This window comes from Mus musculus, chromosome 3 (genome assembly GCF_000001635.26).
Source record: "Mus musculus strain C57BL/6J chromosome 3, GRCm38.p6 C57BL/6J".
NCBI lineage: Eukaryota > Metazoa > Chordata > Mammalia > Rodentia > Muridae > Mus > Mus musculus.
In genome coordinates this window covers 85,564,189-85,576,017 of record NC_000069.6, presented here as the reverse complement: position 1 = coordinate 85,576,017, position 11,829 = coordinate 85,564,189, and the positions used below count along the sequence as shown (strand labels likewise).

At 40.3% G+C, this 11,829-nt stretch overlaps 1 protein-coding gene and 1 non-coding gene across 15 annotated transcripts in view; one reads left to right on the top strand and one right to left on the bottom strand.

Annotated features, from left to right (window-relative positions):
• Gatb (glutamyl-tRNA(Gln) amidotransferase, subunit B) overlaps nt 1–1,916 on the bottom strand; it is an 81,523-nt gene extending 79,607 nt beyond the window's left edge. For 5 of the 7 annotated variants that reach the window (XR_375512.3, XR_003954307.1, XM_006501330.2 and 2 more), the window contains exons 1-2: nt 1,699–1,916; nt 4–154 (exon numbers count right to left, since the gene is read on the bottom strand). Coding sequence is in view for 4 of the 7 variants with exons in the window: in XM_006501330.2 (XP_006501393.1) it covers nt 4–154; nt 1,699–1,874 (327 nt within the window). In the remaining 3 variants the exon portion in view is untranslated. Of the gene's footprint in view, nt 1–3; nt 155–1,698 lie in introns of those variants that run through there. The other 2 variants (NM_144896.4, XM_011240080.2) reach the window with 2 other exon arrangements.
• A 108-nt stretch (nt 1,917–2,024) lies between these two features.
• Gm3740 overlaps nt 2,025–11,829 on the top strand; it is a 44,104-nt gene continuing 34,299 nt past the window's right edge. For 7 of the 8 annotated variants that reach the window (XR_867407.2, XR_003954511.1, XR_867406.2 and 4 more), the window contains exon 1: nt 2,025–2,199. This is a non-coding gene — a transcript (predicted gene 3740). Of the gene's footprint in view, nt 2,200–2,613; nt 2,740–11,829 lie in introns of all 8 variants that reach the window. The other variant, XR_375773.4, reaches the window with a different exon arrangement.

Sequence of the window (11,829 nt, the reverse complement as noted above, 5' to 3'; positions counted from 1 at the left end):
TACCGGTAATGTTCCAGGCAGAGATGCATCAAAATAAGAAACCAGAGAATTTGGAGGTGCTGCAAAGCACACTTGAGCTCCAGAGAAGAGTTTAGAGTTGGAGGAAATCTGTGCATGAATTTCCAGTCCTACTACAGCTGCCCATTTGTGTTCACTAAAGGGAAGGAAAATGGTTAAAACGTTACATTTGTCGCTAAATATAAATTCTTATAAACCTATATTTCCAATTATAATCTTGTGTTTTAAATTAAAATTTTATATGCTTATATTTTAAAATGTGTCATTTTATTGGTGAATAAACTAAATGTACCTTATTAGTTAATAAACACTAAGTAAATGACTCAGTAAATAATAAAAGCTTATCTTATCATTATTTGGGTTTAATACAAATGCCAGGATTCTAGTTCTAGAGAAATGATGGCTAAAGAATAAATTATCGCCCATATTTTGAGTTCATTGTTAAGAGCTTGTAGCTACAGAAGCAGGATCAGATACCATAGACTACCACAATATGGTATTCCTTAAAACCCGTGAAAAAGAACAGAAAACCATTAGAGGAAACTTTGTTTTCATCCACCAAGTCCCATCCAGTTCTTGAGATCTAAACTTAAATTTTTTTCATTTGTTCATACTTCACTGCTAGCAAATCTTTGTAAATGCTTACAGTGATATACTGTCTCTTATCTGAACAGCCCTACTCTGGTGAGCCAGTACTCCACTCTCTTTGGGGAATTAAATTCTCTATTCCTATGTATGTTCCTAGTCTTCACTTCTCCCTAGACATTTTCTATATTAGTCAGATTTTAATTCATGTGCATTCAGTTTTGTTTTAAGCAGTTCAACAGATGAAGGAATGAGAAAAGATTAATTCCTTCTTTCTAAAATTTGATAATAAAGCTTTCAAGAGAGAGGAAATAAACTAAGAAATTCAGAAATTCTGCATGTTCTAATTGCTAATCGAAGTATTTCTGCAGTTTCATTTCGTGGAAAGAAAATAGTCTAGTTTATGAAGAGAATAGAAAGGTGATGATTTTGGACATTTTTCTTCTCTTCTTCACTGAAATGCTAAAAAGAATGCCAACCTCAACAAAACAAAACTTTTTTAAAAATTGCCTTGTTGCTGTATTTTAAAAGAAGCTTTAAATCATGTACACGGAAGCAACTAACTGCTGTACAACATAAGCAATTCTTTATATAATCGGGGAAAGATTTCGTCAGTCGACTAACATCCTCCTGGGGTCTAGACAAATATGCCCACAATAAAACCACAGATAGCTAGTGCTTTCTGACTAATAAGACCTCTCCTATCTGGGGCTTTGTACAACGGCTATTTTCTGTCTTTAAATTATTGCTAGCCTGTAGTGACGCCAAATGCCCGCTACATACGAGCCAGAGTCTAGTGTCGCAGACCCCACACGAGTTAGTAGGGCAAAGTATTCCAGTCTTCTGTCTGAGAAGACGACTGGAGGAAACGCTATTTTACATTCGCACGTTGTCCAAATATGCCTACTTTAAGACAGAAGTTTTAAGTGTGAGGCTGAAGGTGGCAGGCCTGGTTTTGTGTTTTCATTTAGGTTCAGTTGCCCATAACACAGGTGACCACCCTCCAGCACACTAAAACCCTCAGGCTGGGCTGCCGGGGCCATTATCTTCGTTCTGCACTTCCACGAGACAGGCAAAAGTACGAAGAAGATATACCCTTTCCTCGGCTTCTGAGCCGTGTGGAGGGAAGGCTGAGCCACTGAACTCTGTCTCCTAGCCCAGTTGGATGTGGGCCCAGTCTGAGAGCCACTTCGGTGGCGGGAACCGCCATCTAGCCATGTTAAAGCCCAGCGTCTTCCAGGGAAACCCAAGCGCAGCATGGGCGCCGCCATAGCGTCGCCGAAGTCCCGGTCAGGTGACCCACCCTCCCTCTGCCGCGAGGCTCCCTGGGAAGCGTAGTTCTGGCAATGCGCCACAACCCGTGTAGCTCTTGACCGGAAGACTACTGTTCCCAGCAACCCAATTCAAAGGCTGCCGGAACTTTGTTAGGGAGGGGCGGAACCAAAGAAGTGGGAAGGTTGGTGGGTCCTGTGTGACTCCTCCTAGCGGGGAGTTGGAGAGCTTTGTGGCGGTAGAGCTTGTGTGTACTTTGACAGCTCTTTGAGGGAGCGCCAAGCAAGGAAGCCTCACCAAGGATTTTATACTCAGCTTAAGCCCGTGAGTTGAAACAAATGACCCTAACATTACCACAAAGGCTTCCTGGACCCTCCAACGCTTTTATTTTTTCTGTCTTGCTCGCACACCTCGCACACAAATTTGTGCATTATTTCAACTGATACTTATTTGCATGCCTGCTATATATACCTAGTTCAATAATAAGGCAGCATTGATATGCTAGAAAGAAAGACTTTGGGGATGTTATATTTTAAAGAATTGACATTTTAGGGAGAGGAACCATACAGAAAAACGTTTTAAAAATTGTTTTCATGTCCGAAAAAAATTTTTAAACTTTTATGTGCTTTTTACTTACTATTTTTCTTAGCCAACATCTGAAACAATTTCTTGTGTTAGAAAGCTTTGATAGAAAAAAAGACATCACCTCAATGGATTTCTTTTGTTGTTTGACTTCAGAACTCATCTTGGACTGGGCATATCCCTCAGTGGTACAGCATTTGCCTACCATGTAGAGATGCTAGGTCCCACCCTCAGGAAGGCAAAACCAAGCAGAGCCTTTCATATCCCTTGTTGAAATTCCAGGTGATTTTTTTTTTTATTTGAAAACTTAGTCTACAATAGTTCTTACTTTCATTGCCTGATTTTAATTGTCAACATAGTCTTAACAGCTATCTTTGATTTCAATGGATCCTTGTCTGGTATTTACCATAGTATTTCCAGAGTACAGAGTAGGCGCCTCAAGAATATATGAAGTAGTACAGTGCAGTGAATGTATTTGACAAATGGGGGCTGTTGAGAGGGTATGTTCTTTAGAAACGCAATAACAGATTGGGGTAGTGGTGAAGGGTAAAGTAAAACATATGTTTCTGGGAGATGTGCAAGGTGAGATTGAGGGACCTGATCGAGAGTTGGAGGTTCTGTACCTGCTCCTTGCTGACAGGTCCAGGACAGAGGAGAGAGGTCCCTGTCCCTCTGGGGTCTCTCCAGGGCTGAGCAGGATGGCGAGTGTCAACGGCCCAAAAGAAACACACAGAGTTGGGAGTCTTGTTGAAGCAGGAACTCAACTTTATGGAGTCAGCCTCTTGCTTATATAAGTTTGGAACATAGGGAGGCGGGTTTTGGTGGGGTAAGATGGCGTAGTGACTGACAGGGTCAATGGCAAAGCTCTACATCAGCAACGACAGGGCAGAGGCAGGGCCAAACAGGTCTTGCTGAGTCACCCCAATATGGAAGTGACTGAGACAGGTCTCAAAACTTGAGCCAGGCTTAGGCTCTCCCACAAGGCCGCAGAAACTCGAGCCAGATTCGAGTTTGTCCTCAAGGCCCAAACCAGGGCCAAAATGGGGCCCAACAGTTCTGACTTATGTGTGTAGTGTATGGTAAGGAAGCCAGAAAAGGAACCTATTCTCTGTGTGAACTTAGGTGCTTGGTTGCCTTGGAGATTTCCAAGAGGAGCAATCCAGTGGAAGTCACTGATGCCCAATTATAGAGAAAGAATAGATGTGTACTCTCTATATTCCACACTGATGTGTTGCAGTTATCGATCACTAACCTACAGATAAGACAGCTACAATTTAGGATCTGTTTCCATTAATATTTAGAAAACATTTTGGCATTTTATAATATGGTCACTCCATTTGGAAAAATAACCTGGGCTGGAGAGATAATTCAGTGGTTAAGAGCACTTTCTATTCTTCCAGAGGACCTGAGTTTGTTGGCCAGCACTCATGTCCAGAGTCACAACAGCCTGTAACTCCAACTCCAGAAGAGCTGGCACCATCGTCAGCTTTCTGCAGACACCACACACAGCACTCCCCTAACCATGTCTCTCTCATACATACATTTAAAAATAATTTTTAAAACTTGATTGACATTTACTTATTCTATATTTTTTCTTTTTTATCTACTTCCCATGAGTAATCTGAATTTTACTTTCATATAACTAAAGAAGAAAATGAAAGTGCATGGAACACAAAGGTGAAAACGTTTCAAAATGTATCTCTAATTAGCTCCTTTCATTCTTTGGGTCCTTGATATATGGGTGTCTTTCTTGTGAGTCCCCATGTTTCCTACATTAGCTATATATGGGTTTCCTTTTTCTTCTCCCTTAACTCCTCGAGTGGGTTTCTGGTCAGTAAAACTGTTTGGGAATGCAACGTGGCTTCACCTTTAATAGGGCTAAAGAGGAGGAAAGAAAGACTTTACCTCACGCTGGAACATAGTTATGAGACACTTCACTACCTCACTGGGAGTATTGAAAGAGGTTCAGAAATCACTGTAGAGAATGTGAGGACACCCAAAGAATAGCCTACTTTTTGTACAAAGTGCGCTGCAGTGGAAACCCAGACTGATTTCTAAAGCAGTATTGTGCAATCACATGCTCTCAGTCTTCAAAGGCCTCCACCCCACCACTAGGGGGAGAGAAAATCCTATACATGTAAGTGGATTTGCTTCCTTGAACAAATGGGAACCTTCCAGCTTGGTACATTTTATGTCTAATCATGGACTCTCAAATGCCTATAAAAGCTAATGGTGGAAATAGGGACTTACCACCCCCTTTTCTGGCTTTGTTCTCTATCAAAATTATGTCTCATTTTCAGAAATGCCTGTTGGTCTCTTGGTGGTGTCTACGAGAGGCACTGTTTTCCAGATTTCCATTGGACTTCAGGGGGTGGGGGCAGTTCTTCTACCAAATCTTCTTTCATGAGACCATTTCTTGCCTTCTTTCTGAATGCCAAATATGTACCCGTCAGAACTCTTACTGATAGACAGCTCTCTGGCTGAGAGAGCTATTTTGGATCCACAACAAGGTGGCTGTCATCTGGAAGACACAGAGATTTTCATTTTCAAGGCACTCAGGAGGTAGCAGGACAGAGTTTCTAACCATATTTTTTTCAAGGAGCGTGTCGCAGATTCCCTCCCCAACGTTATTCAATCAGTTTTAAAAAGATGTTTGAGCCAGCTGATTTTCACTTACAAATGAGACTAGTTAGGAAGTATATTGTAAATAACATGCTTGGTTTGGGTTACTCTTTTTCCAAGTCTTGTTTGGCAAGAGTTGGAATAGCCTGGTTCACCTCTGTATTTGACTTAACATCTTTATATAAACACATTGATTTCTGAACACGAATCCCCCCACATTTAGATTGAATTTAATTGTTACCCTTCCCACTATCCATTTTCCTAGGGTACAGTGGGGGAAGTGCTATGGAAAAGACATTTTGTGATAAGTTTGTAACTTCTTCAGCGCCATGTGCTACAGTGTAAGAGGAATAATACAAGTGGCACAAAGTCTCTGCTTTTTAAGAAGAAGCAAACAATTTTAATTGCAACATTATAATTCCAAGTAAAATAAAAAAGATAGCTTCTGCTGTCGTGACACTGTATCTCAAAATCTATTTGAAAATATGTGCAAATCTTAAAACCGTGTGAACTAATCTTTTTCTTTAATTAACTACATTTGTCCTGTGGAGACAAAGGCAATGCTTTAAAAATACATAGCAGATGAATATATAAAATAGCCATTGTAGTCTAACAAAGCTGGATGGGAGTTGTCACAGTGTTTCTTAATACAGTAATAAGTTTGATCTCTCTGCTGGATAATATTTTCTATTTGTCTTTTTGACTATGGAAAGAAGCCCAATGTTGAAATTCAGCCATGTGGATAGGAAGGGTTGGTGGTAACGTTAATTCAAATTCCCTATAAAAAAGAAAACAATTCATTTACGATGATGGGCATGTGACAAAACTTGACAAGATCATCTGCATGTAGTAAAAACATTGGAACAAAGGTAGTTCATGTCTTTGAAAAAAGCATTCTTTAAACACAAAGTTTCTTCTTAGAAAACCCCACATTTTAAGGTCTAGAAAAGTACCACTGGGGGAAAAACAAAGACTGGGAATACATGCCTGCTGAGCAGTTGGGAGAACAGGATTCATTTCTTTTTATTTTTCCATTAAAGTCTTGCTTCTGATAAAATACTGATGTGGAGGGAACAATCACTTTCTCTAGAAGATTGCTGTGGGGCAAAGAAATCTATAACCCTTTCTTCATTCCCAATGCAAGGAAATAGAACACCCTGCTCAGGGCCTTTGTGGAGATGAAATGCCAGCTGGGAAGATGAGGCCAGCATGTCGTTATTAGGCCTGGCCTAGGAACTATAATATTTTTGTGGTCTTCTCTCTGATTCAAGGAATAGCTTGCTGATCTAAAAATATGACTGAACCCAGGAAAGAAACAGGAATAGTGTATCAGCAAAAGTTCTACCTGCATGTGGCCCCTTGACTCATCCCTTGCCTGAAGGAAGATAATCCTGAGTTGCAAGTACGGAGAGCTAGAAAATATTAAACTCCGTGTTTCTGCAAACTGTGGTTTGCATGTGATCAAAGCTCTGCAAGGAACTAAAAATGCTCCCTATTTTTGTGCTTTGGAATTGAGTATTCTAGCCATCAGAGCTACAGAGTTTGTGCGCATGTGCATGTACACACACACACACACACACACACACACACACACACTTCTAAGCTCTACTTTCATTCAAAAAATAATGCAAAAAGAATAGCCAGTGGCTATTCCGTTTCAAAACAGATATTTTTATTTGTCAGCTTGTTCTCTTATTTTAGAGCCAAAGGATGATGATGAATAAATGTATATCATTAAAGAATCACTCAACAGAGAATGCTGGGGAGAGAGCTCTGTTGGTAAAGTGCTGTCTGTCCAAGCATGAGGATCTGAGCTTGGGGCCCTAGCACCCATGTCAAAAGCTGAGTGCTGTGTTGTGCATCTGCAGCCCAGAGCTAAAGAGATGAGCACAGACAGGGCCTATACAGTTTCAGTGAGAGACTACACCTCAAAACTTAAGGTGGAGAGTGACTGAAACAAGGCTCAGCATTGACTTCTGTCAATAACATATATAATATGTACACACATGTCCAAGCACATGCATACACAGCCTCACCAGGACACATGGACTCTGATGAGACCTTTCTCCTGATGAATCAACTCTTCCTTGATCATCTGGGGTGGGGTGGGGGCGGGAATAGCCAACATTCCACAAGGTGGTGTTACAGAAGGGAACAGAACAGCTTATCTCACACATCTTGCCAGATAATTGGTGTCATTACTTGTGAATATCTGAACTGGCACTTCTATCTGGGCTGCCCTTGAACCAAGAATGAATGACCTACTCAAAACAATAGGCCTGAAATCTTGGTGGCTGAGCCTTCAAGTTCACCACAGTTTAATATACAGCTATTGAGAGGCAACATCGTGGTTCAGGAAGAAGTGCTGTTTTGGCTTAAAACCAAGTAGTAATCAAAAGATAGAACTACTGAGATAAATGCAGAGAGAGGGGAGAAGGGGAAAGTTCCCAGCGATTGATGAATTAAGAAGAGATACAGGAGTACAGACATTATTTGTGTCTCCTTGGAGCCTGACTCTAGAGTCAGATTCAACAAGAAGATTGAGTGATAGCCCAACAGTGATTTCAAATTGATTTTGTTTAAACATTTAGATCAGTCTTTGCTACTAAAAGATGTTTTCACTCCTCTCCACATATAGTAAAAATGAAAAGAAATTGTGTTAAGGATGGGACTGAATGCTGTGGATTCCAAGCAACAAACCAAAGTAAAAAAATATATAAATAGTCACTCTGGCATATAATAGTCACATTTTGGCCTAACACTTATTTATATTCATTCTGGAAAGCTGTTTTCTTTATCGTGGTTGCTTTAGTGTATGGGTATGATCCCCCTGAAGAATATTTTACACTGATGCATAGCCCATGGTTTTTTTTTAAAGTAACTTTATTATTTTTTTTACTTACCACAGTGGAACTCATACAATCTCAAGCAATGCTATCATGATTTATGTACCCCACTTTGACACTGAACAGCCTGTCAGAGTGGAGTGACCATCACAGATGTCAAAATGAAGAGTGTGGAGTTTAGAAAAGAAAAAATTTGCCTTGCTTAGTCTTCTAAGGAAAGCATTATTTTAGTCAATCTCCCTACGACACTTGTAGTGCCTAAAATGGTGATTCTCTATGATGCTTGCAGTTTCTAGGACAGTGGTTCCCTATGGCACTTACAGTGCCTCTAGTTGTGTTCTCATCTTGGAAGGACAAAAGTATTTTTATGTTGGTATACCTTTTCCTTCTTTAAATCTTCTTCTAAAACTTGTGCTTACCCAGCTCAGACGCGTGCGTATGTGAACTATCACTTATTTCAGAGTGGTAATACCCCTTTAGCAAATGCATTGTGCTGTGCATGTTAACAGAAATTCTTCTTGAAGTTAAAAAAGAAGTTGGAGTGTGTGCTTCGGTTGGATTTGTATAGCACCATAGAAATCCAATGTTGTGTTTCCTTTTTCTTCTTTGAAAAAATATTGTTACTCATTTTCAATTGTCAAGAAACAGCAAGCTTGGAAGTGGTAATTTTCACTCTGTCTGGAATGTAATTTGGCAAGACAGGCCAAATTACAGAAAATCAATTAGTTTCTGTTACAAGAGTTGAGTATCTGAGGGCTCTTCTGCCTCTGGTTACTGCAGCTGATGTCTGTTTCGCTGCAGAGGATTTCTTTGAAGAAAACTACTCGGAATTCTTTTTTTCTTTCTGGGGCAAAAACCTGATTGTATCTGGACATTTAATCCCTGTCAATTAAGATGGAGGCAGAAGTAAATTTCTTCCTTGAATTACTTCCTCTCTTCCTGCAGTTTTAGGCCACATGCTGTTAGAAGAGCAGTTAACATTTACTTCCTGAAGCCTGGAACTTCAAAATATTAAAATTCTAAGTTGTATATAATATGTGCCTTTTTATATTCAGCGATGACTGAAGTGGTACCAAGCATGGGCTCTCGTATCAGCTTGCTCTTCCCTTTTGATACAAATATCAGCCAACAATTTGACCAAATATATCTAGGCCCAGTGTTTAGTATTTCTAATGTCACTTTTAATATATTTATATCTGAACATGGCTTTCTGGAAAGAGAAACATTGCTCCCCTCCCCAGATTCCTTATGCCCTTTTCTTTTATTCGAGGATTTTTGTCAAAAATATTTATTTTATTACTAAATAATTTCTTGTATTATACCCAGGGAAGCCCAAGAGATTTAAAACTAGAACTCACTCTCTCTCTCTCTCTCTCTCTCTCTCTCTCTCTCTCTCTCTCTCTCTTTTTCCCTCCCTCCCTCTCTCTCTCTCTCTTTCCCTCCCTCCCTCCCTCCCTCCCTCCAAGGAAGAGATATTAACCACTGATTTAACATCCTTAATTAACCTTGACTTGCACTTAAAATAATGTGTGATAATACAAGAATTCTTTTAAAGAGTTGTGAAGCAACACAAAACTTGTAGTAAGCAAGTTATAACTCCTGTGTTATGTGGGGCCCATAATTAGCTTTTTAAAAAAATCAAAACACTTTTAAAAATAGTCTCATATGTTGAATTCCAAGCATGGTACTGCTTTTTGTAGAAGAATTTCTGTAAAATGCAAGTTTATTTATAGATTACAAGTGACTCAAAGATGTTCCAATAAAAAAGAAAATGACACTCTGGAGTCTTTGTTCAGGCTGTTTGGGGCTGTCTTGGAATGTTCAATTTACTCCAAGGGATTGGTTTTAATCTTCTGCAGGAAAAGGAATTTCATAAATTGAAATTGTTGGCCAGATGGAATTTCCTGATTAATTTTTTAGTGTTTGGTATTAAATGTAATAATGAAAAAGGGAGTTCTAAGAGTAAACCCGATTAACATTTCATAAAATTTATTGCTCTAAATATGGCTTACCCTCCACTTTACAGTTGCTACTGCCTGCCTCCGTGGAGAACCTCATTGTACTTTGAAAAATCGAACATGGTCAACTTGCCTCTTTCCTCCCACCCAGCTCTTCCTTTTCTTTTTGCTGGACTTCTTTTTGAGATTTATACAAATTCATGGAATCCCTACAAAGCCATCATTGCCATTTTAGGGCTTGATTGGTGCCTTTCTTTATGGACCTTCTTAGAGAGAATGTTTTCAATAGTTTAGCAACTCTAATGGAGTCTCTTTGTTGTGAAAATTCTTAACCCCACCTATTGTCATGTACTAGTGTATATATTTATAAAATTGCTTTTTGTGATTTTTTTCTTTTCCTATTTACCATTTTCCTATGGCAGTTGGAGTTTTCCATTCTTTCTGAAGCTCAAATTTGAACTTGCAGGGATTGGAAAATGGAAATTTTGAAAAGAAAATCTGCCCTTCTAGGCTGTGAGATTGTTCAAGGACAGTAACTGTGTGGCTTCTGTGTCTGGGGCCTTTCTGGTCTGGTTGTTACAGGTTGCCATCTCTACCCACTGCTCTTGGGAACTGTTTTCCTCTCCCTAGTGCCCCCTCCTCAGTTAGGGATTGCTGAGCTGAACTGCTACTTAATTCAAGGCAAGCTACATAATTTGTATGGTTCAATGCAAAATTAAAATTCAGAATGCTTTGTAAACGACAGCAGCACAGCGTTGAGTCAAGCAACACACATGCAAATGCACAAGTTACAAGCCCAACTCTAGCCCCACTCCTCCCCAGCTCTGGTTTATTAAGTCTGTGGGAAGGGACTCTCAGACCCAGATAAGATCAGTCAGAGCCCCTCTCTCATCCTTCTCTTCTTCATTTGTACCAAACCTAAGGAGGAAAAAGAAAATTTGCCTAACTATGTAAAACAGGGGACTTTGTGTGAAGAAAGCCACTGATGTGCAGAGTACACATCCTTCTGAAGACAGAAGAAAGATACTACTAAACTGGCCAGGCAGTTTATGAGCAGGGACCTCAGAGATGAACAATTTAGTATCTAGCATCTTGTCCTTGACAGCCGATTCTGTGTTGGCAGAGCCTGGAACTGTCTTTGGTTCAGACAGCAGAAATACCAAAGTGCTCAGGGGCTCTGGTCCCTGCTCTGGTTGCTTAGTTTTTATCTCCTTCTGCACAGCAACTTTAATAAGCTGAGCAGCCTGGAAGAATTGGCTCTGGAAGGCGTGCCTCCAACTCCAGTGTAGGCCAGGAATGGAGAGATATGTTACTGCCTGGTAGGTGGAGCGACTGGCCTGACCAGCTCACTCCTGCCCCCATGCTTCAGCTCACTAAAGGAACACCCCTTTCTAGGGCCCACTCCTCTATACAAGAAGTCTGATCACTTCCTTTTTTCTACACTTTCACCTATACTAAAACTCTTTTCTGATTCACCCTTCCACTGTTCTGTGGGGCAAATGACCCAGAAGGCCCTGACCTGAGGCTTTGTTGGCCTTTGATGAGGCGTTCTAGCTCCCCAAGCTATGATTTCCTGAGGTGAGAAAACCTGTCACAGTTGAGGACTCCCCATTGCCCTCCACAAGTCATCCCCTTGCTGTCTAAGACGGGTAGGAATTTTCAGGAAATTCATTGTCCCAAAATACCATCTAAGATTTTGATAGGCTTATGGTCTTTCTGCTGACCCATCTCTTGGTGGCCACTGCTTTAAGGCTCTGGAGAGTGGAACACTCTACATCTGTAACTGTCCATGTTATAGTCTGTTTAGATTGCAGAAGCATGCTTACTGTCACTTTTCCTCAAATTAATACAACAGTCATTTGCTTGGGGGCTAGTGTTATGACCAGTGATGTAAGAACAAAGAGCCTGTCCATCCAAAGCTGACCACCAGCTGAAGAAAAAAAAAT